The sequence below is a fragment of the Salmo trutta genome, unplaced genomic scaffold (assembly GCF_901001165.1).
Source record: "Salmo trutta unplaced genomic scaffold, fSalTru1.1, whole genome shotgun sequence".
Taxonomy (NCBI): Eukaryota; Metazoa; Chordata; class Actinopteri; order Salmoniformes; family Salmonidae; genus Salmo; species Salmo trutta.
In genome coordinates this window covers 265,832-291,095 of record NW_021822690.1, presented here as the reverse complement: position 1 = coordinate 291,095, position 25,264 = coordinate 265,832, and the positions used below count along the sequence as shown (strand labels likewise).

Sequence of the window (25,264 nt, the reverse complement as noted above, 5' to 3'; positions counted from 1 at the left end):
TAGGCCATAGTAGCGAAGTAATTACAATTTAGCAAATTAATACTGGAGTGATAGATGAGCAGATGATGATGTGCAAGTAAAAATACTGGTGTGCAAAAGAGCAGAAAGTAAATAAAAACAATATGTGGATGAGGTAGGTAGATTGGGTGGGCTCTTTACAGATGGGCTATGTACAGCTGCAGCGATCGGTTAGCTGCTCAGATAGCTGATGTTTAAAGTTAGTGAGGGAAATATAAGTCTCCAGCTTCAGCGATTTTTGCAATTCGTTCCAGTCATTGGCAGCAGAGAACTGGAAGGAAAGGCGGCCAAAAGAGGTGTTGGCTTTGGGGATGACCAGTGAGATATACCTGCTGTAGCGCGTGCTACGGGTCGGTGTTGTTATCGTGACCAGTGAGCTGAGATAAGGCGGAGCTTTACCTAGCATAGACTTATAGATGACCTGGAGCCAGTGGGTCTGGTGACGAATAGGTAGCGAGGGCCAGCCGACTAGAGCATACAGGTCGCAGTGGTCATATCAATACAATTTACCTTTTCTTTACACTGTTCTAATGAATGTACATTTCCATAATATCAGCTATCTTCCATAAACGTGGAACAAGGATTGAACCAATGTGCTTCAGTTTACAGAAACAGATGATTTAGCATATCTATTTCCTTCTTAGAATGTCAACATTCTGGAAAGTGGGAGTTGTGCAAAAGATAATTTAACAACTAAATACAATCAACAGAGAAGTTGGGGATTAACGTTGGACCGCATACATGTAAAGTACTGGATCGACCATAGAGATACATCCCCTTACTATAATAGCTGTGTTGCAATATTGATACACCTTGCTTTTTCTGGAAAGTCCTCCAATAAGAGCACCGGTCCATGATATCAGATGTCTTTCATACAGGCACGGACGGGATTTGAACCCATGATCTTCGGTTTACGAGACCGACGCCTTACCACTTGGCCACCATGCCACTCTACTCTACAAATTATACATCAACATTCTGGAAAGTAGTAGTTGTGTAAATGTGAATTTGGCACACAAATAAACTCAGTGGAGAATCTTGGTATTGAACCGAGGACCTCATACATATTTTGCATGCACTCCCCCTCTGAGCTTCCATCCCATTTCATTTGCAGATAAAATGCAATATCAATACAATGTACTTTTTATATACACCACTCCATTGAAACTACAATGAAATGATAGCAGCAATTCTTAAACCAGGTACAGACTGGGATCGAACCCATGAACTTCAGTTTTTGAAAATGACGCCATAAAAGTTGGCAACAATGCCACGTCTGTTCTATGAATGTACAAACAGGGATTGAACGCATGTTCTTCAGATTACAAGACTAAATTATTTAGCACATCTCTGTTTCCTGCTTAAAATTTCAACATTCTGTAAAGTAGGAGTTGGGTCAATGCAATAATTTTAAATGGAGAAGCTGGGGATTGAACCCAGGACCTCATACATGCGAAGCATGCGCTCTACCACTGAGCTACATCCCCTTTCTTGGAAAGAAAAAAATGTTTATTTTTTTATTTTATTTCATCTTTATTTAACCAGGTAAGCTAGTGGAGAACAAGTTCTCCTTTAGAACTGCGACCTGGCCAAGATAAAGCAAAGCAGTGCGACACAAACAACAACACAGAGTTACAAATGGAATAAACAAGCGTACAGTCAATAACACAATAGAAAAAAAGAAAGTCTATATACAGTGTGTGCAAATGGCATGAGGAGGTACGGCAAAAAATAGGCCATAGTAGCGAAGTAATTACAATTTAGCAAATTAATACTGGAGTGATAGATGAGCAGATGATGATGTGCAAGTAAAAATACTGGTGTGCAAAAGAGCAGAAAGTAAATAAAAACAATATGTGGATGAGGTAGGTAGATTGGGTGGGCTATTTACAGATGGGCTATGTACAGCTGCAGCGATCGGTTAGCTGCTCAGATAGCTGATGTTTAAAGTTAGTGAGGGAAATATAAGTCTCCAGCTTCAGCGATTTTTGCAATTCGTTCCAGTCATTGGCAGCAGAGAACTGGAAGGAAAGGCGGCCAAAAGAGGTGTTGGCTTTGGGGATGACCAGTGAGATATACCTGCTGTAGCGTGTGCTACGGGTCGGTGTTGTTATCGTGACCAGTGAGGTGAGATAAGGCGGAGCTTTACCTAGCATAGACTTATAGATGACCTGGAGCCAGTGGGTCTGGTGACGAATAGGTAGCGAGGGCCAGCCGACTAGAGCATACAGGTCGCAGTGGTCATATCAATACAATTTACCTTTTCTTTACACTGTTCTAATGAATGTACATTTCCATAATATCAGCTATCTTCCATAAACGTGGAACAAGGATTGAACCAATGTGCTTCAGTTTACAGAAACAGATGATTTAGCATATCTATTTCCTTCTTAGAATGTCAACATTCTGGAAAGTGGGAGTTGTGCAAAAGATAATTTAACAACTAAATACAATCAACAGAGAAGTTGGGGATTAACATTGGACCGCATACATGTAAAGTACTGTATCTACCATAGAGATACATCCCCTTACTATAACAGCTGTGTTGCAATATTGATACACCTTGCTTTTTCTGGAAAGTCCTCCAATAAGAGCACAGGTCCATGATATCAGATGTCTTTCATACAGGCACGGACGGGATTTGAACCCATGATCTTCGGTTTACAAGACCGACTACTTACCACTTGGCCACCATGCCACTCTACTCTACAAATTATACATCAACATTCTGGAAAGTAGTAGTTGTGTAAATGTGAATTTGGCACACAAATAAACTCAGTGGAGAATCTTGGGATTGAACCGAGGACCTCAGACATATTTTGCATGCACTCCCCCTCTGAGCTTCCATCCCATTTCATTTGCAGATAAAATGCAATATCAATACAATGTACTTTTTATATACACCACTCCATTGAAACTACAATGAAATGATAGCAGCAATTCTTAAACCAGGTACAGACTGGGATCGAACCCATGAACTTCAGTTTTTGAAAATGACGCCATAAAAGTTGGCAACAATGCCACGTCTGTTCTATGAATGTACAAACAGGGATTGAACGCATGTTCTTCAGATTACAAGACTAAATTATTTAGCACATCTCTGTTTCCTGCTTAAAATTTCAACATTCTGTAAAGTAGGAGTTGGGTCAATGCAATAATTTTAAATGGAGAAGCTGGGGATTGAACCCAGGACCTCATACATGCGAAGCATGCGCTCTACCACTGAGCTACATCCCCTTTCTGGGAAAGAAAAAAATGTTTATTTTTTTATTTTATTTCATCTTTATTTAACCAGGTAAGCTAGTGGAGAATAAGTTCTCCTTTAGAACTGCGACCTGGCCAAGATAAAGCAAAGCAGTGCGACACAAACAACAACACAGAGTTACAAATGGAATAAACAAGCGTACAGTCAATAACACAATAGAAAAAAAGAAAGTCTATATACAGTGTGTGCAAATGGCATGAGGAGGTACGGCAAAAAATAGGCCATAGTAGCGAAGTAATTACAATTTAGCAAATTAATACTGGAGTGATAGATGAGCAGATGATGATGTGCAAGTAAAAATACTGGTGTGCAAAAGAGCAGAAAGTAAATAAAAACAATATGTGGATGAGGTAGGTAGATTGGGTGGGCTATTTACAGATGGGCTATGTACAGCTGCAGCGATCGGTTAGCTGCTCAGATAGCTGATGTTTAAAGTTAGTGAGGGAAATATAAGTCTCCAGCTTCAGCGATTTTTGCAATTCGTTCCAGTCATTGGCAGCAGAGAACTGGAAGGAAAGGCGGCCAAAAGAGGTGTTGGCTTTGGGGATGACCAGTGAGATATACCTGCTGTAGCGCGTGCTACGGGTCGGTGTTGTTATCGTGACCAGTGAGCTGAGATAAGGCGGAGCTTTACCTAGCATAGACTTATAGATGACCTGGAGCCAGTGGGTCTGGTGACGAATAGGTAGCGAGGGCCAGCCGACTAGAGCATACAGGTCGCAGTGGTCATATCAATACAATTTACCTTTTCTTTACACTGTTCTAATGAATGTACATTTCCATAATATCAGCTATCTTCCATAAACGTGGAACAAGGATTGAACCAATGTGCTTCAGTTTACAGAAACAGATGATTTAGCATATCTATTTCCTTCTTAGAATGTCAACATTCTGGAAAGTGGGAGTTGTGCAAAAGATAATTTAACAACTAAATACAATCAACAGAGAAGTTGGGGATTAACGTTGGACCGCATACATGTAAAGTACTGGATCGACCATAGAGATACATCCCCTTACTATAATAGCTGTGTTGCAATATTGATACACCTTGCTTTTTCTGGAAAGTCCTCCAATAAGAGCACCGGTCCATGATATCAGATGTCTTTCATACAGGCACGGACGGGATTTGAACCCATGATCTTCGGTTTACGAGACCGACGCCTTACCACTTGGCCACCATGCCACTCTACTCTACAAGTTATACATCAACATTCTGGAAAGTAGTAGTTGTGTAAATGTGAATTTGGCACACAAATAAACTCAGTGGAGAATCTTGGTATTGAACCGAGGACCTCATACGTATTTTGCATGCACTCCCCCTCTGAGCTTCCATCCCATTTCATTTGCAGATAAAATGCAATATCAATACAATGTACTTTTTATATACACCACTCCATTGAAACTACAATGAAATGATAGCAGCAATTCTTAAACCAGGTACAGACTGGGATCGAACCCATGAACTTCAGTTTTTGAAAATGACGCCATAAAAGTTGGCAACAATGCCACGTCTGTTCTATGAATGTACAAACAGGGATTGAACGCATGTTCTTCAGATTACAAGACTAAATTATTTAGCACATCTCTGTTTCCTGCTTAAAATTTCAACATTCTGTAAAGTAGGAGTTGGGTCAATGCAATAATTTTAAATGGAGAAGCTGGGGATTGAACCCAGGACCTCATACATGCGAAGCATGCGCTCTACCACTGAGCTACATCCCCTTTCTGGGAAAGAAAAAAATGTTTATTTTTTTATTTTATTTCATCTTTATTTAACCAGGTAAGCTAGTGGAGAACAAGTTCTCCTTTAGAACTGCGACCTGGCCAAGATAAAGCAAAGCAGTGCGACACAAACAACAACACAGAGTTACAAATGGAATAAACAAGCGTACAGTCAATAACACAATAGAAAAAAAGAAAGTCTATATACAGTGTGTGCAAATGGCATGAGGAGGTACGGCAAAAAATAGGCCATAGTAGCGAAGTAATTACAATTTAGCAAATTAATACTGGAGTGATAGATGAGCAGATGATGATGTGCAAGTAAAAATACTGGTGTGCAAAAGAGCAGAAAGTAAATAAAAACAATATGTGGATGAGGTAGGTAGATTGGGTGGGCTATTTACAGATGGGCTATGTACAGCTGCAGCGATCGGTTAGCTGCTCAGATAGCTCATGTTTAAAGTTAGTGAGGGAAATATAAGTCTCCAGCTTCAGCGATTTTTGCAATTCGTTCCAGTCATTGGCAGCAGAGAACTGGAAGGAAAGGCGGCCAAAAGAGGTGTTGGCTTTGGGGATGACCAGTGAGATATACCTGCTGTAGCGCGTGCTACGGGTCGGTGTTGTTATAGTGACCAGTGAGCTGAGATAAGGCGGAGCTTTACCTAGCATAGACTTATAGATGACCTGGAGCCAGTGGGTCTGGTGACGAATAGGTAGCGAGGGCCAGCCGACTAGAGCATACAGGTCGCAGTGGTCATATCAATACAATTTACCTTTTCTTTACACTGTTCTAATGAATGTACATTTCCATAATATCAGCTATCTTCCATAAACGTGGAACAAGGATTGAACCCATGTGCTTCAGTTTACAGAAACAGATGATTTAGCATATCTATTTCCTTCTTAGAATGTCAACATTCTGGAAAGTGGGAGTTGTGCAAAAGATAATTTAACAACTAAATACAATCAACAGAGAAGTTGGGGATTAACGTTGGACCGCATACATGTAAAGTACTGGATCTACCATAGAGATACATCCCCTTACTATAATAGCTGTGTTGCAATATTGATACACCTTGCTTTTTCTGGAAAGTCCTCCAATAAAAGCACAGGTCCATGATATCAGATGTCTTTCATACAGGCACGGACGGGATTTGAACCCATGATCTTCGGTTTACGAGACCGACGCCTTACCACTTGGCCACCATGCCACTCTACTCTACAAATTATACATCAACATTCTGGAAAGTAGTAGTTGTGTAAATGTGAATTTGGCACACAAATAAACTCAGTGGAGAATCTTGGGATTGAACCGAGGACCTCATACATATTTTGCATGCACTCCCCCTCTGAGCTTCCATCCCATTTCATTTGCAGATAAAATGCAATATCAATACAATGTACTTTTTATATACACCACTCCATTGAAACTACAATGAAATGATAGCAGCAATTCTTAAACCAGGTACAGACTGGGATCGAACCCATGAACTTCAGTTTTTGAAAATGACGCCATAAAAGTTGGCAACAATGCCACGTCTGTTCTATGAATGTACAAACAGGGATTGAACGCATGTTCTTCAGATTACAAGACCTAAATTATTTAGCACATCTCTGTTTCCTGCTTAAAATTTCAACATTCTGTAAAGTAGGAGTTGGGTCAATGCAATAATTTTAAATGGAGAAGCTGGGGATTGAACCCAGGACCTCATACATGCGAAGCATGCGCTCTACCACTGAGCTACATCCCCTTTCTGGGAAAGAAAAAAATGTTTCTTTTTTAATTTTATTTCATCTTTATTTAACCAGGTAAGCTAGTGGAGAACAAGTTCTCCTTTAGAACTGCGACCTGGCCAAGATAAAGCAAAGCAGTGCGACACAAACAACAACACAGTGTTACAAATGGAATAAACAAGCGTACAGTCAATAACACAATAGAAAAAAAGAAAGTCTATATACAGTGTGTGCAAATGGCATGAGGAGGTAAGGCAATAAATAGGCCATAGTAGCGAAGTAATTACAATTTAGCAAATTAATACTGGAGTGATAGATGAGCAGATGATGATGTGCAAGTAAAAATACTGGTGTGCAAAAGAGCAGAAAGTAAATAAAAACAATATGTGGATGAGGTAGGTAGATTGGGTGGGCTATTTACAGATGGGCTATGTACAGCTGCAGCGATCGGTTAGCTGCTCAGATAGCTGATGTTTAAAGTTAGTGAGGGAAATATAAGTCTCCAGCTTCAGCGATTTTTGCAATTCGTTCCAGTCATTGGCAGCAGAGAACTGGAAGGAAAGGCGGCCAAAAGAGGTGTTGGCTTTGGGGATGACCAGTGAGATATACCTGCTGTAGCGCGTGCTACGGGTCGGTGTTGTTATCGTGACCAGTGAGCTGAGATAAGGCGGAGCTTTACCTAGCATAGACTTATAGATGACCTGGAGCCAGTGGGTCTGGTGACGAATAGGTAGCGAGGGCCAGCCGACTAGAGCATACAGGTCGCAGTGGTCATATCAATACAATTTACCTTTTCTTTACACTGTTCTAATGAATGTACATTTCCATAATATCAGCTATCTTCCATAAACGTGGAACAAGGATTGAACCCATGTGCTTCAGTTTACAGAAACAGATGATTTAGCATATCTATTTCCTTCTTAGAATGTCAACATTCTGGAAAGTGGGAGTTGTGCAAAAGATAATTTAACAACTAAATACAATCAACAGAGAAGTTGGGGATTAACAGTTGGACCGCATACATGTAAAGTACTGGATCAACCATAGAGATACATCCCCTTACTATAATAGCTGTGTTGCAATATTGATACAACTTGCTTTTTCTGGAAAGTCCTCCAATAAAAGCACAGGTCCATGATATCAGATGTCTTTCATACAGGCACGGACGGGATTTGAACCCATGATCTTCGGTTTACGAGACCGACGCCTTACCACTTGGCCACCATGCCACTCTACTCTACAAATTATACATCAACATTCTGGAAAGTAGTAGTTGTGTAAATGTGAATTTGGCACACAAATAAACTCAGTGGAGAATCTTGGTATTGAACCGAGGACCTCATACATATTTTGCATGCACTCCCCCTCTGAGCTTCCATCCCATTTCATTTGCAGATAAAATGCAATATCAATACAATGTACTTTTTATATACACCACTCCATTGAAACTACAATGAAATGATAGCAGCAATTCTTAAACCAGGTACAGACTGGGATCGAACCCATGAACTTCAGTTTTTGAAAATGACGCCATAAAAGTTGGCAACAATGCCACTTCTGTTCTATAAATGTACAAACAGGGATTGAACGCATGTTCTTCAGATTACAAGACCAAATTATTTAGCACATCTCTGTTTCCTGCTTAAAATTTCAACATTCTGTAAAGTAGGAGTTGGGTCAATGCAATAATTTTAAATGGAGAAGCTGGGGATTGAACCCAGGACCTCATACATGCGAAGCATGCGCTCTACCACTGAGCTACATCCCCTTTCTGGTAAAGAATTATTATTATTATTTTTTTTTTTTTTTATCTTTATTTAACCAGGTAAGGCAGTGGAGAACAAGTTCTCATTTAGAACTGCGACCTGGCCAAGATAAAGCAAAGCAGTGCGACACAAACAACAACATAGAGTTACAAATGGAATAAACAAGCGTACAGTCAATAACACAATAGAAAAAAAGAAAGTCTATATTCAGTGTGTGCAAATGGCATGAGGAGGTAAGATAATAAATAGGCCATAGTAGTGAAGTAATTACAATTTAGCAAATTAACACTGGAGTGATAGATGAGCAGATGATGATGTGCAAGTAAAAATACTGGTGTGCAAAAGAGCAGAAAGTAAATAAAAACAATATGTGGATGAGGTAGGTAGATTGGGTGGGCTATTTACAGATGGGCTATGTACAGCTGCAGCGATCGGTTAGCTGCTCAGATAGCTGATGTTAAAAGTTAATGAGGGATATATAAGTCTCCAGCTTCAGCGATTTTTGCAATTCGTTCCAGTCATTGGCAGCAGAGAACTGGAAGGAAAGGCGGCCAAAGGAGGTGTTGGCTTTGGGGATGACCAGTGAGATATACCTGCTGGAGCGTGTGCTACGGGTGGGTGTTGTTATCGTGACCAGTGAGCTGAGATAAGGCGGAGCTTTACCTAGCATAGACTTATAGATGACCTGGAGCCAGTGGGTCTGGTGACGAATAGGTAGCGAGGGCCAGCCGACTAGAGCATACAGGTCGCAGTGGTCATATCAATACAATTTACCTTTTCTTTACACTGTTCTAATGAATGTACATTTCCATAATATCAGCTATCTTCCATAAACGTCGAACAAGGATTGAACCCATGTGCTTCAGTTTACAGAAACAGATGATTTAGCATATCTATTTCCTTCTTAGAATGTCAACATTCTGGAAAGTGGGAGTTGTGCAAAAGATAATTTAACAACTAAATACAATCAACAGAGAAGTTGGGGATTAACGTTGGACCGCATACATGTAAAGTACTGGCTCTACCATAGAGATACATCCCCTTACTATAATAGCTGTGTTGCAATATTGATACAACTTGCTTTTTCTGGAAAGTCCTCCAATAAAAGCACAGGTCCATGATATCAGATGTCTTTCATACAGGCACGGACGGACTTGAACCCATGATCTTCGGTTTACGAGGACCGACGCCTTACCACTTGGCCACCATGCCACTCTACTCTACAAATTATACATCAACATTCTGGAAAGTAGTAGTTGTGTAAATGTGAATTTGGCACACAAATAAACTCAGTGGAGAATCTTGGGATTGAACCGAGGACCTCATACATATTTTGCATGCACTCCCCCTCTGAGCTTCTTTCCCATTTCATTTGCAGATAAAATGCAATATCAATACAATGTACTTTTTATATACACCACTCCATTGAAACTACAATGAAATGATAGCAGCAATTCTTAAACCAGGTACAGACTGGGATCGAACACATGAACTTCAGTTTTTGAAAATGACGCCATAAAAGTTGGCAACAATGCCTCTTCTGTTCTATAAATGTACAAACAGGGATTGGACGCATGTTCTTCAGATTACAAGACCAAATTATTTAGCACATCTCTGTTTCCTGCTTAGAATTTCAACATCCTGTAAAGTAGGAGTTGGGTCAATGCAATAATTTTAAATGGAGAAGCTAGGGATTGAACCCAGGACCGCATACATGCAAAGCATGCGCTCTACCACTGAGCTACATCCCCTTTCTGGGAAAGAAAAAAATGTTTCTATTTTTAATTTTATTTCATCTTTATTTAACCAGGTAAGCCAGTGAAGAACAAGTTCTCATTTAGAACTGCGACCTGGCCAAGATAAAGCAAAGCAGTGCGACACAAACAACAACACAGTGTTACAAATGGAATAAACAAGCGTACAGTCAATAACACAATAGAAAAGAAGAAAGTCTATATACAGTGTGTGCAAATGGCATGAGGAGGTACGGCAATAAATAGGCCATAGTAGCGAAGTAATTACAATTTAGCAAATTAATACTGGATTGATAGATGAGCAGATGATGATGTGCAAGTAGAAATACTGGTGTGCAAAAGAGCAGAAAGTAAATAAAAACAATATGGGGATCAAATCAAATCAAATTGATTTATATAGCCCTTCGTATATCAGCTGAAATCTCAAAGTGCTGTACAGAAACCCAGCCTAAAACCCCAAACAGCAAGCAATGCATGTGAAAGAGGCACGGTGGCTAGGAAAAACTCCCTAGGAAAAACTCCCTAGAAAGGCCAAAAACCTAGGAAGAAACCTAGAGAGGAACCAGGCTATGAGGGGTGGACAGTCCTCTTCTGGCTGTGCCGGGTGGATATTATAACAGAACATGGTCAAGATGTTAAAATGTTCATAAATGACCAGCATGGTCAAATAATAATAATCATTGTAGTTGTCGAGGGTGCAGCAAGCACGTCCGGTGAACAGGTCAGGGTTCCGTAGCCGCAGGCAGAACAGTTGAAACTGGAGCAGCAGCATGGCCAGGTGGACTGGGGACAGCAAGGAGTCATCATGCCAGGTAGTCCCGAGGCATGGTCCTAGGGCTCAGGTCCTCTGAGAGAAGAAAGAAAGAGAGAAAGAGAGAATTAGAGAGAGCATATTTAAATTCACACAGGACACCGGATAAGACAAGAGAAATACTCCAGATGAAACAGACTGACCCTAGCCCCCCGGCACATAAACTACTGCAGCATAAATACTGGAGGCTGAGACAGGAGGGATCAGAAGACACTGTGGCCCCATCCGATGATACCCCCGGACAGGGCCAAACAGACAGGATATAACCCCACCCACTTTGCCAAAGCACAGCCCCCACACCACTAGAGGGATGTCTACAACCACCAACTTACCGTCCGAAGACAAGGCCGAGTATAGCCCACAAAAATCTCCGCCATGGCACAACCCAAGGGGGGGCGCCAACCCAGACAGGAAGACCACGTCAGTGACTCAACCCACTCAAGTGACGCACCCCTCCCATGGACGGCATGGAAGAACACAAGTAAGTCAGTGACTCAGCCCCTGTAATAGGGTTAGAGGCAGAGAATCCCAGTGGAAAGAGGGGAACCGGCAAGGCAGAGACAGCAAGGGCGGTTCGTTGCTCCAGCCTTTCCGTTCACCTTCACACTCCTGGGCCAGACTACACTTAATCATAGGACCTACTGAAGAGATAAGTCTTCAGTAAAGACTTAAAGGTTGAGACTGAGTCTGCGTCTCTCACATGGGTAGGCAGACTATTCCATAAAAATTGAGCTCTATAGGAGAAAGCCCTACCTCCAGCCGTTTGCTTAGAAATTCTAGGGACAATTAGGAGGCCTGCGTCTTGTGACCGTAGCGTACGTGTAGGTATGTACGGCAGGACCAAATCGGAAAGATAGGTAGGAGCAAGCCCATGTAATGCTTTGTAGGTTAGCAGTAAAACCTTGAAATCAGCCCTTGCCTTAACAGGAAGCCAGTGTAGGGAGGCTAGCACTGGAGTAATATGATCAAATTTTTGGTTCTAGTCAGGATTCTAGCAGCCGTATTTAGCACTAACTGAAGTTTGTTTAGTACTTTATCCGGGTAGCCGGAAAGTAGAGCATTGCAGTAGTCCAGCCTAGAAGTAACAAAAGCAAGTGTGATTGTGTGATTCCCCTCTTGGACAGACTACAACATACAATATGAATTAACTGGTCGCACATTTGGCAGGAGGTTAGGAAGTACAGCTCAGTTTCCACCTCATTTTGTGGGCAGTGTTGCACATAGCCTGTCTTCTCTTGAGAGCCATGTCTGTCGACGACGGCCTTTCTCAATAGCACGGCTATGCTCACTGAGTCTGTACATAGTCAAAGCTTTCCTTAGGTTTGGGTCAGTCACAGTGGTCAGGTATTCTGCCACTGTGTACTCTCTGTTTAGGGACAAATAGCATTCTAGTTTGCTCTGTTATTTTTTTTGTTAACTCTTTCCAATGTGTCTAGTAATTATCTTTTTGTTATCTCATGGTTTGGTTGGGTCTAATTGTGTTGCTGTCCTGGGGCTCTGTGGGGTGTGTTTGTGTTTGTGAACAGAGCCCCAGGACCAGCTTGCAGAGGGGACTCTTCTGTCTGTCTGTCTGTCTGTCTGTCTGTCTGTCTGTCTGTCTGTCTGTCTGTGTATGTGTGTGTGTCTCTCTCTTTCTGTCTCTCTTTCTGTCTGTCTCTCTCTCTCTCTCTCTCTCACACACACAGATCAGAGGCTAATAATATCACCTGCTAATTCAAACAGTGAGAAACTACAAACAAACAGAAAGAGAGAAGAGAAGACATCAATGTAGTTATTGATCCTCCATATAGACTATGATGTATTGTTGTGTAGTTATTGATCCTCCATATAGACTATGATGTATTACTGTGTAGTTATTGATCCTCCATATAGACTATGATGTATTGTTGTGTAGTTATTGATCCTCCATATAGACTATGATGTATTGTTGTGTAGTTATTGATCCTCCATATAGACTATGATGTATTGTGTAGTTATTGATCCTCCATATAGACTATGATGTATTGTTGTGTAGTTATTGATCCACCATATAGACTATGATGTATTGTTGTGTAGTTATTGATCCTCCATATAGACTATGATGTATTGTTGTGTAGTTATTGATCCTCCATATAGACTATGATGTATTGTTGTGTAGTTATTGATCCACCATATAGACTATGATGTATTGTTGTGTAGTTATTGATCCTCCATATAGACTATGATGTATTGTTGTGTAGTTATTGATCCTCCATATAGACTATGATGTATTGTTGTGTAGTTATTGATCCTCCATATAGACTATGATGTATTGTTGTGTAGTTATTGATCCTCCATATAAACTATGATGTATTGTTGTGTAGTTATTGATCCTCTATATAGACTATGATGTATTGTTGTGTAGTTATTGATCCTCCATATAGACTATGATGTATTGTTGTGTAGTTATTGGTCCTCCATATAGAATATGATGTATTGTTGTGTAGTTATTGATCCTCCATATAAACTATGATGTATTGTTGTGTAGTTATTGATCCTCCATATAGACTATGATGTATTGTTGTGTAGTTATTGATCCTCCATATAGACTATGATGTATTGTTGTGTAGTTATTGATCCTCTATATAGACTATGATGTATTGTTGTGTAGTTATTGATCCTCCATATAAACTATGATGTATTGTTGTGTAGTTATTGGTCCTCCATATAGACTATGATGTATTGTTGTGTAGTTATTGATCCTCCATATAGACTATGATGTATTGTTGTCCTGGTTTGTCTAGTTATTCTCCATTGTAAATGTTTTTAGCCAGCGTTAGACAGAACGTGGGTCCAGGAAACTGGAAAATATTGAAGACTAAACCGGTTATGTTTATTTGTTAAAACTTTTTTTAATTTATTTAACCTTTATTTAACTAGGCAAGTCAATTAAGAACAAATTCTTATTTACAATGACCGCCTAACACCGGCCCAACCCGGACGACGCCGGGTCAATTGTGCGCCGCCCCCGTGGGACTCCCAATCCCGGCCCGTTGTGATACAGCCTGGATAGCAGGCTATAATAATATATTCCATTATCTTTCATTTGGTAGGATATTCTAGAGCGTATGCCGTAGCAAGTGTCATGTTTTAAAACACATTTATGTTACAATTATTATGCCATCAACGAACGTAGATCTATGAAATGTACGTCTTGAAACAGACTCAGTTGCCGGTTCATGTTCTTTAACAGTTCTACCAGCTCGTTACGATGTAGGACGAGTCTTCAACGAGGAGCCGAGAGGAAGCTAATGTGTTGTTAGTGTAATGTGGGGATTTGACCACAGGGTGGTGCTGTTGCCTCACATATGATTCTGTGTGTTAGTGTAATGTGGAGATTTGACCACAGGGTGGTGCTGTTGTTACATTTTACATTTTAGTCATTTAGCAGACACTCTTATCCAGAGTGTCTTACAGTAGTGAATGCATACATTTCATACAATTTCATACATTTTTTTTTTTCTTTCTGTGCTGTTGTCTCACATATGATTATGTGTTGTTAGTGTAATGTGGGGATTTGACCACAGGGTGGTGCTGTTTTCTCACATATGATTCTGTGTGTTAGTGTAATGTGGGGATTTGACCACAGGGTGGTGCTGTTGCCTCACATATGATCCTGTGTTGTTAGTGTAATGTGGGGATTTGACCACAGGGTGGTGCTGTTGTCTCACATATTATTCTGTGTAGTTAGTGTAATGTGGGGATTTGACCACAGGGTGGTGCTGTTGTCAGCGAGGAGCCGAGAGGAAGCTAACGTGTGGGATGTATAATGTGAATTACCATATTGGTCGATTCAATGAATTATTATTGTTGTTGTTGTTATTATTATTATCATGTTATTTTGTTTGTTCTTTCTGATTGTCATGATCATAATCACAGCCCTGTAGGATATATCCACCTAGTTATGACCCATCAAATAGGGCTATTACACTTACACACACACACACACACACACACACACACACACACACACACACACACTCTCTCTCTCTCTCTCTCTCTCTCTCTCTCTCTCTCTCTCTCTCTCACTCACACACAATAGATATTCACACACACACACACACACACACACACACACACACACACACACACACACACACACACACGGGGCTCCCGAGTGGCACAGCGGTTTAAGGCACTTCATCTCAGTGCTAGAGGCGTCACTACAGACACTGGTTCGATTCCAAGCTGTATCACAACCGGCTGGTGTAGGCCGTCATTATAAATAATAATTTGTTCTTAACTGACTTGCCTAGTTAAATAAAAACACACAGCAAGAGAGAGAGTCACTCGTGATCTCGTTAACTACCGGGCTCGGTTTAACGCGCTGTTTCGTTCATCGATCCGCGTCTCTTTAAAAAAAACTCCTTTCTAGCGCGGTATTCTCTCACTCACACACACACACACACACACACGGTCCCCGCTCGATCCTAATCCCACGCTATGTAGACAGGTTCAGAATCAAGAGAGCGCGTTTTCTGGGAAGACGTGGCGTGAACTGATTTAGAGTTTTTCTCTCCCGGTTACGGACAACATTTGAGAGGGAGGAAAAGAAAGCCGAACCGAGGAAAAACAAATGTCTAGACTTCTCTAAGACAACATCATGGACTCTTCTCTCCTCTCAGTCGTTACGCTGTTCGTTGTTTTCACCTCCTCTTCCTTCTCTCTTTCCTCCTCCGACGTCGTTCCCTCTCCTTCCTTCATTCTACCGTTTACCGACTGTATCCAGAGCCGCGGGAGGGACCGGTTCTACCAGGGAGCCGTGGACGTAACGGAGTCCGGTGCGGTGTGTATGAGGTGGAGCGAGGTAGCGGGGTTTGAGGAGCGCTATCCCGGTAAAGGACTAGGGGATCATAACCGGTGTCGGAATCCGGACGACAGAATCAGACCCTGGTGTTTCTTCAGGAACAGCCGCGGCAGAACCGACTGGGGCTACTGCGACTGTAAACAAGGTAGAGGAAGGAGAGAGAGAGAGGTGTGTGTGTGTGTGTGTGTGTGTGTGTGTGTGTGTGTGTGTGTGTGTGTGTGTGTGTGGCAACAGCGGGCATGTCTCAGCAGATGGAAGCATCTCATTAATATTGAGGTATGTGTCTGGCTAGAAGAAGAAACGTCAGAGCATGTTTTAAAAATGTAGGGGGGAGACTATACCAATATAGACAAGCTGCCAGTCATTAGGGGGGAGACTCTACCAATATAGACAAGCTGCCAGTCATTAGGGGGGAGACTCTACCAATATAGACAAGCTGCCAGTCATTAGGGGGGAGACTCTACCAATATAGACAAGCTGCCAGTCATTAGGGGGAGACTCTACCAATATAGACAAGCTGCCAGTCATTAGGGGGAGACTCTACCAATATAGACAAGCTGCCAGTCATTAGGGGGAGACTCTACCAATATAGACAAGCTGCCAGTCATTAGGGGGAGACTCTACCAATATAGACAAGCTGCCAGTCATTAGGGGGAGACTCTACCAATATAGACAAGCTGCCAGTCATTAGGGGGGAGACTCTACCAATATAGACAAGCTGCCAGTCATTAGGGGGAGGGCTCTACCAATATAGACAAGCTGCCAGTCTTAGGGGGAGACTCTACCAATATAGACAAGCTGCCAGTCTATAGGGGTGAAGACTCTACCAATATAGACAAGCTGCCAGTCATTAGGGGGGAGACCTACCATATAGCCCATCATTGGGGGATACTCTACCAATATAGACAAGCTGCCAGTCAATTAGGGGGAGACTCTACCAATATAGACAAGCTGCCAGTAATTAGGGGGAGGACTCTACCAATATAGACAAGTTTGCCAGTCATTAGGGGGGAAGGACTTCTCAACAATTACAGACAAGCTGCCAGTCATTAGTGGGGGAGACTCTACCAATATAGACAAGCTGCCCAGTCATTAGGGGGAGACTCTACCAATATAGACAGATGCCAGTCATTAGGGGGAGACTTCTACCAATACTAGACCAAGCTTCCAGTCATTAGGGGGGGACTCCTACCATATAGACAAGCTGCCAGTCATTAGGGGGGAGACTCTACCAATATAGACAAGCTGCCAGTCATTAGGGGGGAGACTCTACCAATATAGACAAGCTGCCAGTCATTAGGGGGGAGACTCTACCAATATAGACAAGCTGCCAGTCATTAGGGGGGAGACTCTACCAATATAGACAAGCTGCCAGTCATTAGGGGGAGACTCTACCAATATAGACAAGCTGCCAGTCATTAGGGGGGAGACTCTACCAATATAGACAAGCTGCCAGTCATTAGGGGGAGACTCTACCAATATAGACAAGCTGCCAGTCATTAGGGGGGAGACTCTACCAATATAGACAAGCTGCCAGTCATTAGGGGGGGGCCTCTACCAATATAGACAAGCTGCCAGTCATTAGGGGGAGACTCTACCAATATAGACAAGCTGCCAGTCATTAGGGGGGAGACTCTACCAATATAGACAAGCTGCCAGTCATTAGGGGGAGACTCTACCAATATAGACAAGCTGCCAGTCATTAGGGGGAGACTCTACCAATATAGACAAGCTGCCAGTCATTAGGGGGGAGACTCTACCAATATAGACAAGCTGCCAGTCATTAGGGGGAGACTCTACCAATATAGACAAGCTGTCGGTCATTAGGGGGAGACTCTACCAATATAGACAAGCTGCCGGTCATTAGGGGGGAGACTCTACCAATATAGACAAGCTGCCAGTCATTAGGGGGAGACTCTACCAATATAGACAAGCTGCCAGTCATTAGGGGGAGACTCTACCAATATAGACAAGCTGCCAGTCATTAGGGGGGAGACTCTACCAACATAGACAAGCTGCCAGTCATTAGGGGGAAACTCAACCAATATAGACAAGCTGCCAGTCATTAGGGGGAGACTCTACCAATATAGACAAGCTGCCAGTCATTAGGGGGAGACTCTACCAATATAGACAAGCTGCCAGTCATTAGGGGGAGACTCTACCAATATAGACAAGCTGCCAGTCATTAGGGGGGAGACTCTACCAATATAGACAAGCTGTCAGTCATTAGGGGGGAGACTCTACCAATAAAGACAAGCTGCCAGTCATTAGGGGGGAGACTCTACCAATATAGACAAGCTGCCAGTCATTAGGGGGAGACTCTACCAATATAGACAAGCTGCCAGTCATTAGGGGGGAGACTCTACCAACATAGACAAGCTGTCAGTCAATAGGGGGAGACTCTACCAATATAGACAAGCTGCCAGTCATTAGGGGGAGACTCTACCAATATAGACAAGCTGCCAGTCATTAGGGGGGAGACTCTACCAATATAGACTAGCTGCCAGTCATTAGGGGGAGACTCAACCAATATAGACAAGCTGCCAGTCATTAGGGGGAGACTCTACCAATATAGACAAGCTGCCAGTCATTAGGGGGAGACTCTACCAATATAGACAAGCTGCCAGTCATTAGGGGGAGACTCTACCAATATAGACAAGCTGCCATTCATTAGGGGGAGACTCAACCAATATAGACAAGCTGCCAGTCATTAGGGGGAGACTATACCAATATAGACAAGCTGCCAGTCATTAGGGGGAGACTCTACCAATATAGACAAGCTGCCAGTCATTAGGGGGAGACTCTACCAATATAGACAAGCTGCCAGTCATTAGGGGGGAGACTCTACCAATATAGACAAGCTGCCAGTCATTAGGGAGGAGAATCTACCAATATAGACAAGCTGCCAGTCATTAGGGGGGAGACTATACCAATATAGAAAAGCTGTCAGTCATTAGGTGGAGACTCTACCAATATAGACAAGCTGCCGGTCATTAGGGGGGAGACTCTACCAATATAGACAAGCTGCCGGTCATTAGGGGGAGACTCTACCAATATAGACAAGCTGCCGGTCATTAGGGGGAGACTCTACTAATATAGACAAGCTGCCAGTCATTAGGGGGGAGACTCTACCAATATAGACAAGCTGCCAGTCATTAGGGGGGGAGACTCTACCAATATAGACAAGCTGCCAGTCATTAGGGGGAGACTCTACCAATATAGACAAGCTGCCAGTCATTAGGGGGGAGACTCTACCAATATAGACAAGCTGCCAGTCATTAGGGGGAGACTCAACCAATATAGACAAGCTGCCAGTCATTAGGGGGAGACTCTAACAATATAGACAAGCTGCCAGTCTTTAGGGGGGAGACTCTACCAATATAGACAAGCTGCCAGTCATTAGGGGGAGACTCTACCAATATAGACAAGCTGCCAGTCATTAGGGGGAGACTCAACCAATATAAACAAGCTGCCAGTCATTAGGGGGAGACTCTACCAATATAGACAAGCTGCCAGTCATTAGGGGGAGACTCTACCAATATAGACAAGCTGCCAGTCATTAGGGGGAGACTCTATCAATATAGACAAGCTGCCATTCATTAGGGGGAGACTCTACCAATATAGACAAGCTGCCAGTCATTAAGGGGGAGACTCTACTAATATAGACAAGCTGCCAGTCATTAGGGGGGAGACTCTACCAATATAGACAAGCTGCCAGTCATTAGGGGGGAGACTCTACCAATATAGACAAGCTGCCAGTAATTAGGGGGGAGACTCTACCAATATAGACAAGCTGCCAGTCATTAGGGGGAGACTCTACCAATATAGACAAGCTGCCAGTCATTAGGGGGAGACTCTACCAATATAGACAAGCTGCCTGTCATTAGGGGGGAGACTCTACCAATATAGACAAGCTGCCAGTCATTAGGGGGGAGACTCTACCAATATAGACAAGCTGTCGGTCATTAGGGGGAGACTCTACCAATATAGACAAGCTGCCGGTCATTAGGGGGGAGACTCTACCAATATAGACAAGCTGCCAGTCATTAGGGGGAGACTCTACCAATATAGACAAGCTGCCAGTCATTAGGGGGAGACTCTACCAATATAGACAAGCTGCCAGTCATTAGGGGGGAGACTCTACCAACATAGACAAGCTGTCAGTCAATAGGGGGAGACTCTACCAATATAGACAAGCTGCCAGTCATTAGGGGGAGACTCTACCAATATAGACAAGCTGCCAGTCATTAGGGGGGAGACTCTACCAATATTGACAAGCTGCCAGTCATTAGGGGGAGACTCAACCAATATAGACAAGCTGCCAGTCATTAGGGGGAGACTCTACCAATATAGACAAGCTGCCAGTCATTAGGGGGAGACTCTACCAATATAGACAAGCTGCCAGTCATTAGGGGGAGACTCTACCAATATAGACAAGCTGCCATTCATTAGGGGGAGACTCAACCAATATAGACAAGCTACCAGTCATTAGGGGGAGACTCTACCAATATAGACAAGCTGCCAGTCATTAGAGGGAGACTATACCAATATAGACAAGCTGCCAGTCATTAGGGGGAGACTCTACCAATATAGACAAGCTGCCAGTCATTAGGGGGAGACTCTACCAATATAGACAAGCTGCCAGTCATTAGGGGGGAGACTCTACCAATATAGACAAGCTGCCAGTCATTAGGGGGGAGACTCTACCAATATAGACAAGCTGCCAGTCATTAGGGGGGAGACTCTACCAATATAGAAAAGCTATCAGTCATTAGGGGGAGACTCTACCAATATAGACAAGCTGCCGGTCATTAGGGGAGACTCTACCAATATAGACAAGCTGCCAGTCATTAGGGGGAGACTCTACCAATATAGACAAGCTGCCAGTCATTAGGGGGAGACTCTACCAATATAGACAAGCTGCCAGTCATTAGGGGGGAGACTCTACCAATATAGACAAGCTGCCAGTCATTAGGGGGGAGACTCTACCAATATAGACAAGCTGCCAGTCATTAGGGGGGAGACTCTACCAATATAGAAAAGCTGTCAGTCATTAGGGGGAGACTCTACCAATATAGACAAGCTGCCGGTCATTAGGGGGAGACTCTACCAATATAGACAAGCTGCCAGTCATTAGGGGGAGACTCTACCAATATAGACAAGCTGCCAGTCATTAGGGGGAGACTCTACCAATATAGACAAGCTGCCAGTCATTAGGGGGAGACTCTACCAATATAGACAAGCTGCCAGTCATTAGGGGGAGACTCTACCAATATAGACAAGCTGCCAGTCATTAGGGGGGAGACTCTACCAATATAGACAAGCTGCCGGTCATTAGGGGGGAGACTCTACCAATATAGACAAGCTGTCAGTCATTAGGGGGGAGACTCTACCAATATAGACAAGCTGCCAGTCATTAGGGGGGAGACTCTACCAATATAGACAAGCTGCCAGTCATTAGGGGAGACTCTGTGTGTGTGTGTGTGTGTGTGTGTGTGTGTGTGTGTGTGTGTGTGTGTGTGTGTGTGTGTGTGTGTGTGTGTGTGTGTGTGTGTGGTGTGTGTGTGTGTGTGTGTGATTTAGTAGTGCTGTACCGGACTTTCTCTGCAGGGACTAGCTAATGTTCTGACGACACTGAGACACAGATAATGGATGACTGGTGTGTTCCTCAGTGACCTATGAAATAGAAGGATCAAGGCAATAAACTTATTCCTCTGATATGATACTCTGGAGACAGATAGTCCTCTCTCTGTCTCTGTCTCTGTCTCTGTGTGTCTCTGTCTCTCTCTCTTTCTCTCTCTCTCTGTCTCTCTCTGTCTCTCTCTGTCTCTCTCTCTCTCTCTCTCTGTCTCTCTCTGTCTCTCTCTCTGTCTCTCTCTCTGTCTCTCTCTGTCTCTCTCTCTCTCTCTGTCTCTCTCGCTCTGTCTCTTTCTTTCTCTTTCTCTCTCCCTCAGTGGAGAATGATCTAAACGGTGTGTGTGTGTGTGTGTGTGTTGTCCAGGGTCAGTGCGCCTGCAGGGTGGCCGCTCTAAGCTGGATGGCAGGGTGGAGGTGTATCTGCAGGGGGTCTGGGGGTCTGTCTGTAGTGATGACTGGGGAGACCAGGACGCTACAGTGGTCTGCAGACAGCTGGGACAGGGGTGAGTCACACCCACGCGCACACACACACACACACACACACACTCACATATGCATATCTCATACACTCACAAAGGAAGAGCAAGTGTGGAGTGGAGCGGTTATCCTAGAGGAAGGAAGGAGTGGAGCGGTTATCCTAGAGGAAGGAAGGAGTGGAGCGGTTATCCTAGAGGAAGGAGTGGAGCGGTTATCCTAGAGGAAGGAAGGAGTGGAGCGGTTATCCTAGAGGAAGGAGTGGAGCGGTTATCCTAGAGGAAGGAGTGGAGCGGTTATCCTAGAGGAAGGAGTGGAGCGGTTATCCTAGAGGAAGGAAGGAGTGGAGCGGTTATCCTAGAGGAAGGAAGGAGTGGAGCGGTTATCCTAGAGGAAGGAGTGGAGCGGTTATCCTAGAGGAAGGAAGGAGTGGAGCGGTTATCCTAGAGGAAGGAAGGAGTGGAGCGGTTATCCTAGAGGAAGGAGTGGAGCGGTTATCCTAGAGGAAGGAAGGAGTGGAGCGGTTATCCTAGAGGAAGGAAGGAGTGGAGTGGTTATCCTAGAGGAAGGAAGGAGTGGAGCGGTTATCCTAGAGGAAGAAAGGAGTGGAGCGGTTATCCTAGAGGAAGGAGTGGAGCGGTTATCCTAGAGGAAGGAGTGGAGCGGTTATCCTAGAGGAAGGAAGGAGTGGAGCGGTTATCCTAGAGGAAGGAGTGGAGCGGTTATCCTAGAGGAAGGAAGGAGTGGAGCGGTTATCCTAGAGGAAGGAAGGAGTGGAGCGGTTATCCTAGAGGAAGGAAGGAGTGGAGGGGTTATCCTAGAGGAAGGAGTGGAGCGGTTATCCTAGAGGAAGGAGTGGAGCGGTTATCCTAGAGGAAGGAAGGAGTGGAGCGGTTATCCTAGAGGAAGGAAGGACTGGAGGGGTTATCCTAGAGGAAGGAGTGGAGCGGTTATCCTAGAGGAAGGAGTGGAGCGGTTATCCTAGAGGAAGGAAGGAGTGTAGGGGTTATCCTAGAGGAAGGAAGGAGTGGAGCGGTTATCCTAGAGGAAGGAAGGAGTGGAGGGGTTATCCTAGAGGAAGGAGTGGAGCGGTTATCCTAGAGGAAGGAAGGAGTGGAGCGGTTATCCTAGAGGAAGGAAGGAGTGGAACGGTTATCCTAGAGGAAGGAAGGAGTGGAGCGGTTATCCTAGAGGAAGGAGTGGAGCGGTTATCCTAGAGAAAGGAAGGAGTGGAGCGGTTATCCTAGAGGAAGGAAGGAGTGGAGCGGTTATCCTAGAGGAAGGAAGGAGTGGAGCGGTTATCCTAGAGAAAGGAGTGGAGCGGTTATCCTAGAGGAAGGAGTGGAGCGGTTATCCTAGAGGAAGGAAGGAGTGGAGCGGTTATCCTAGAGGAAGGAAGGAGTGGAGCGGTTATCCTAGAGAAAGGAGTGGAGTGGTTATCCTAGAGAAAGGAAGGAGCGGTTATCCTAGAGGAAGGAGTGGAGCGGTTATCCTAGAGGAAGGAGTGGAGCGGTTATCCTAGAGGAAGGAAGGAGTGGAGCGGTTATCCTAGAGGAAGGAGTGGAGCGGTTATCCTAGAGGAAGGAAGGAGTGGAGCGGTTATCCTAGAGGAAGGAAGGAGTGGAGGGGGTATCCTAGAGGAAGGAAGGAGTGGAGCGGTTATCCTAGAGGAAGGAAGGAGTGGAGTGGTTATCCTAGAGGAAGGAAGGAGTGGAGCGGTTATCCTAGAGGAAGGAGTGGAGCGGTTATCCTAGAGGAAGGAGTGGAGCGGTTATCCTAGAGGAAGGAGTGGAGCGGTTATCCTAGAGGAAGGAGTGGAGCGGTTATCCTAGAGGAAGGAAGGAGTGGAGCGGTTATCCTAGAGGAAGGAAGGAGTGGAGCGGTTATCCTAGAGGAAGGAGTGGAGCGGTTATCCTAGAGGAAGGAGTGGAGCGGTTATCCTAGAGGAAGGAAGGAGTGGAGCGGTTATCCTAGAGGAAGGAAGGAGTGGAGCGGTTCTGAGAGGAAGGAAGGAGTGGAGCGGTTATCCTAGAGGAAGGAAGGAGTGGAGCGGTTATCCTAGAGGAAGGAAGGAGTGGAGCGGGTTATCCTAGAGGAAGGAAGGAGTGGAGCGGTTATCCTAGAGGAAGGAGTGGGCAGTTATCCTAGAGGAAGGAAGGAGTGGAGCGGTTATCCTAGGAGGAAGGAGTGGAGCGGTTATCCTAGAGGAGGAAGGAAGTGGAGCGGTTATCCTAGAGGAAGGAAGGAGTGGAGCGGTTATCCTAGAGGAAGGAGTGGATGCGGTATCCTAGAGGAAGGAAGGAGTGGAGCGGTTATCCTAGAGGAAGGAGTGGAGCGGTTTATCCTAGAGGAAGGAGTGGAGGGGTTATCCTAGAGGAAGGAGGTGGAGGCGGTTATCCTAGAGGAAGGAAGGAGTGGAGTGGTTATCCTAGAGGAAGGAAGGAGTGGAGCGGTTATCCTAGAGGAAGGAAGGAAGTGGAGGGGTTATCCTAGAGGAAGGAGTGGGCGGTTATCCAAGTAGGAGTGGAGCGGTTATCCTAGAGGAAGGAGGGGAGCGGTTATCCTAGGGAAGGAAGGAGGGGAGCGGTTATCCTAGAGGAAGGAAGGAGTGGAGCGGTTATCCTAGAGGAAGGAAGGAGTGGAGCGGTTATCCTATAGGAAGGAAGGATGGAGCGGTTCCTAGAGGAAGGAAGGATGGAGCGGTTATCCTAGAGGAAGGAGTGGAGCGGTTATCCTAGAGGAAGGAAGGAGTGGAGCGGTTATCCTAGAGGAAGGAGTGGAGGCGGTTATCCTAGAGGAAGGAAGGAGTGGAGCGGTTCCTAGAGGAAGGAGTGGAGCGGTTATCCAGAGGAATGAGGAGTGGAGGGGTTATCCTAGAGGAAGGAAGGAGTGGAGCGGTTATCCTAGAGGAAGGAAGGAGTGGAGCGGTTATCCTAGAGGAAGGACTGGAGCGGTTATCCTAGAGGAAGGAAGGAGTGGAGGGGTTATCCTAGAGGAAGGAAGGAGTGGAGGGGTTATCCTAGAGGAAGGAAGGAGTGGAGCGGTTATCCTAGAGGAAGGACTGGAGCGGTTATCCTAGAGGAAGGAGTGGAGCGGTTATCCTAGAGGAAGGAGTGGAGCGGTTATCCTAAAATAGGAAAGCAAGAGCGAAATAAAGTCCTTTCCTCTCCTATCCTCTCCTTGCTCCTCTCCTCTCTCCTTTCCCCTCCTCTCCTCTCCTCTCCTCTCCTCTCCTCTCTAACCTCTCCTCTCCTCTCT

General features: G+C 44.3%; 1 protein-coding gene and 11 non-coding genes across 12 annotated transcripts; 1 reads left to right on the top strand and 11 right to left on the bottom strand.

Moving 5' to 3' along the window:
- Positions 1-894: 894 nt before the first annotated feature.
- trnat-cgu (transfer RNA threonine (anticodon CGU)) lies at positions 895-966 on the bottom strand. The gene has a single exon. It is a non-coding gene; the product is annotated as a tRNA-Thr (tRNA).
- Positions 967-1,433: 467 nt separating this feature from the next.
- Positions 1,434-1,505, bottom strand: trnaa-cgc (transfer RNA alanine (anticodon CGC)). The gene has a single exon. It is a non-coding gene; the product is annotated as a tRNA-Ala (tRNA).
- A 1,139-nt stretch (positions 1,506-2,644) lies between these two features.
- trnat-ugu (transfer RNA threonine (anticodon UGU)) lies at positions 2,645-2,716 on the bottom strand. The gene has a single exon. It is a non-coding gene; the product is annotated as a tRNA-Thr (tRNA).
- Positions 2,717-3,183: 467 nt separating this feature from the next.
- On the bottom strand, positions 3,184-3,255 carry trnaa-cgc (transfer RNA alanine (anticodon CGC)). The gene has a single exon. It is a non-coding gene; the product is annotated as a tRNA-Ala (tRNA).
- A 1,139-nt stretch (positions 3,256-4,394) lies between these two features.
- Positions 4,395-4,466, bottom strand: trnat-cgu (transfer RNA threonine (anticodon CGU)). Its single transcript has one exon. It is a non-coding gene; the product is annotated as a tRNA-Thr (tRNA).
- Positions 4,467-4,933: 467 nt separating this feature from the next.
- On the bottom strand, positions 4,934-5,005 carry trnaa-cgc (transfer RNA alanine (anticodon CGC)). Its single transcript has one exon. It is a non-coding gene; the product is annotated as a tRNA-Ala (tRNA).
- Positions 5,006-6,144: 1,139 nt separating this feature from the next.
- Positions 6,145-6,216, bottom strand: trnat-cgu (transfer RNA threonine (anticodon CGU)). Its single transcript has one exon. It is a non-coding gene; the product is annotated as a tRNA-Thr (tRNA).
- A 468-nt stretch (positions 6,217-6,684) lies between these two features.
- Positions 6,685-6,756, bottom strand: trnaa-cgc (transfer RNA alanine (anticodon CGC)). Its single transcript has one exon. It is a non-coding gene; the product is annotated as a tRNA-Ala (tRNA).
- Positions 6,757-7,896: 1,140 nt separating this feature from the next.
- trnat-cgu (transfer RNA threonine (anticodon CGU)) lies at positions 7,897-7,968 on the bottom strand. The gene has a single exon. It is a non-coding gene; the product is annotated as a tRNA-Thr (tRNA).
- A 467-nt stretch (positions 7,969-8,435) lies between these two features.
- On the bottom strand, positions 8,436-8,507 carry trnaa-cgc (transfer RNA alanine (anticodon CGC)). The gene has a single exon. It is a non-coding gene; the product is annotated as a tRNA-Ala (tRNA).
- Positions 8,508-10,184: 1,677 nt separating this feature from the next.
- On the bottom strand, positions 10,185-10,256 carry trnaa-ugc (transfer RNA alanine (anticodon UGC)). The gene has a single exon. It is a non-coding gene; the product is annotated as a tRNA-Ala (tRNA).
- Positions 10,257-15,364: 5,108 nt separating this feature from the next.
- On the top strand, positions 15,365-22,002 carry prss12 (serine protease 12; the record flags this gene model as incomplete). The annotated part of the gene is given in 2 exon segments (XM_029744718.1): positions 15,365-16,040; positions 21,897-22,002. Coding segments are annotated over 2 exon segments (455 nt in total), but the record flags the coding sequence as incomplete, so codon positions are not given.
- Positions 22,003-25,264: the final 3,262 nt, after the last annotated feature.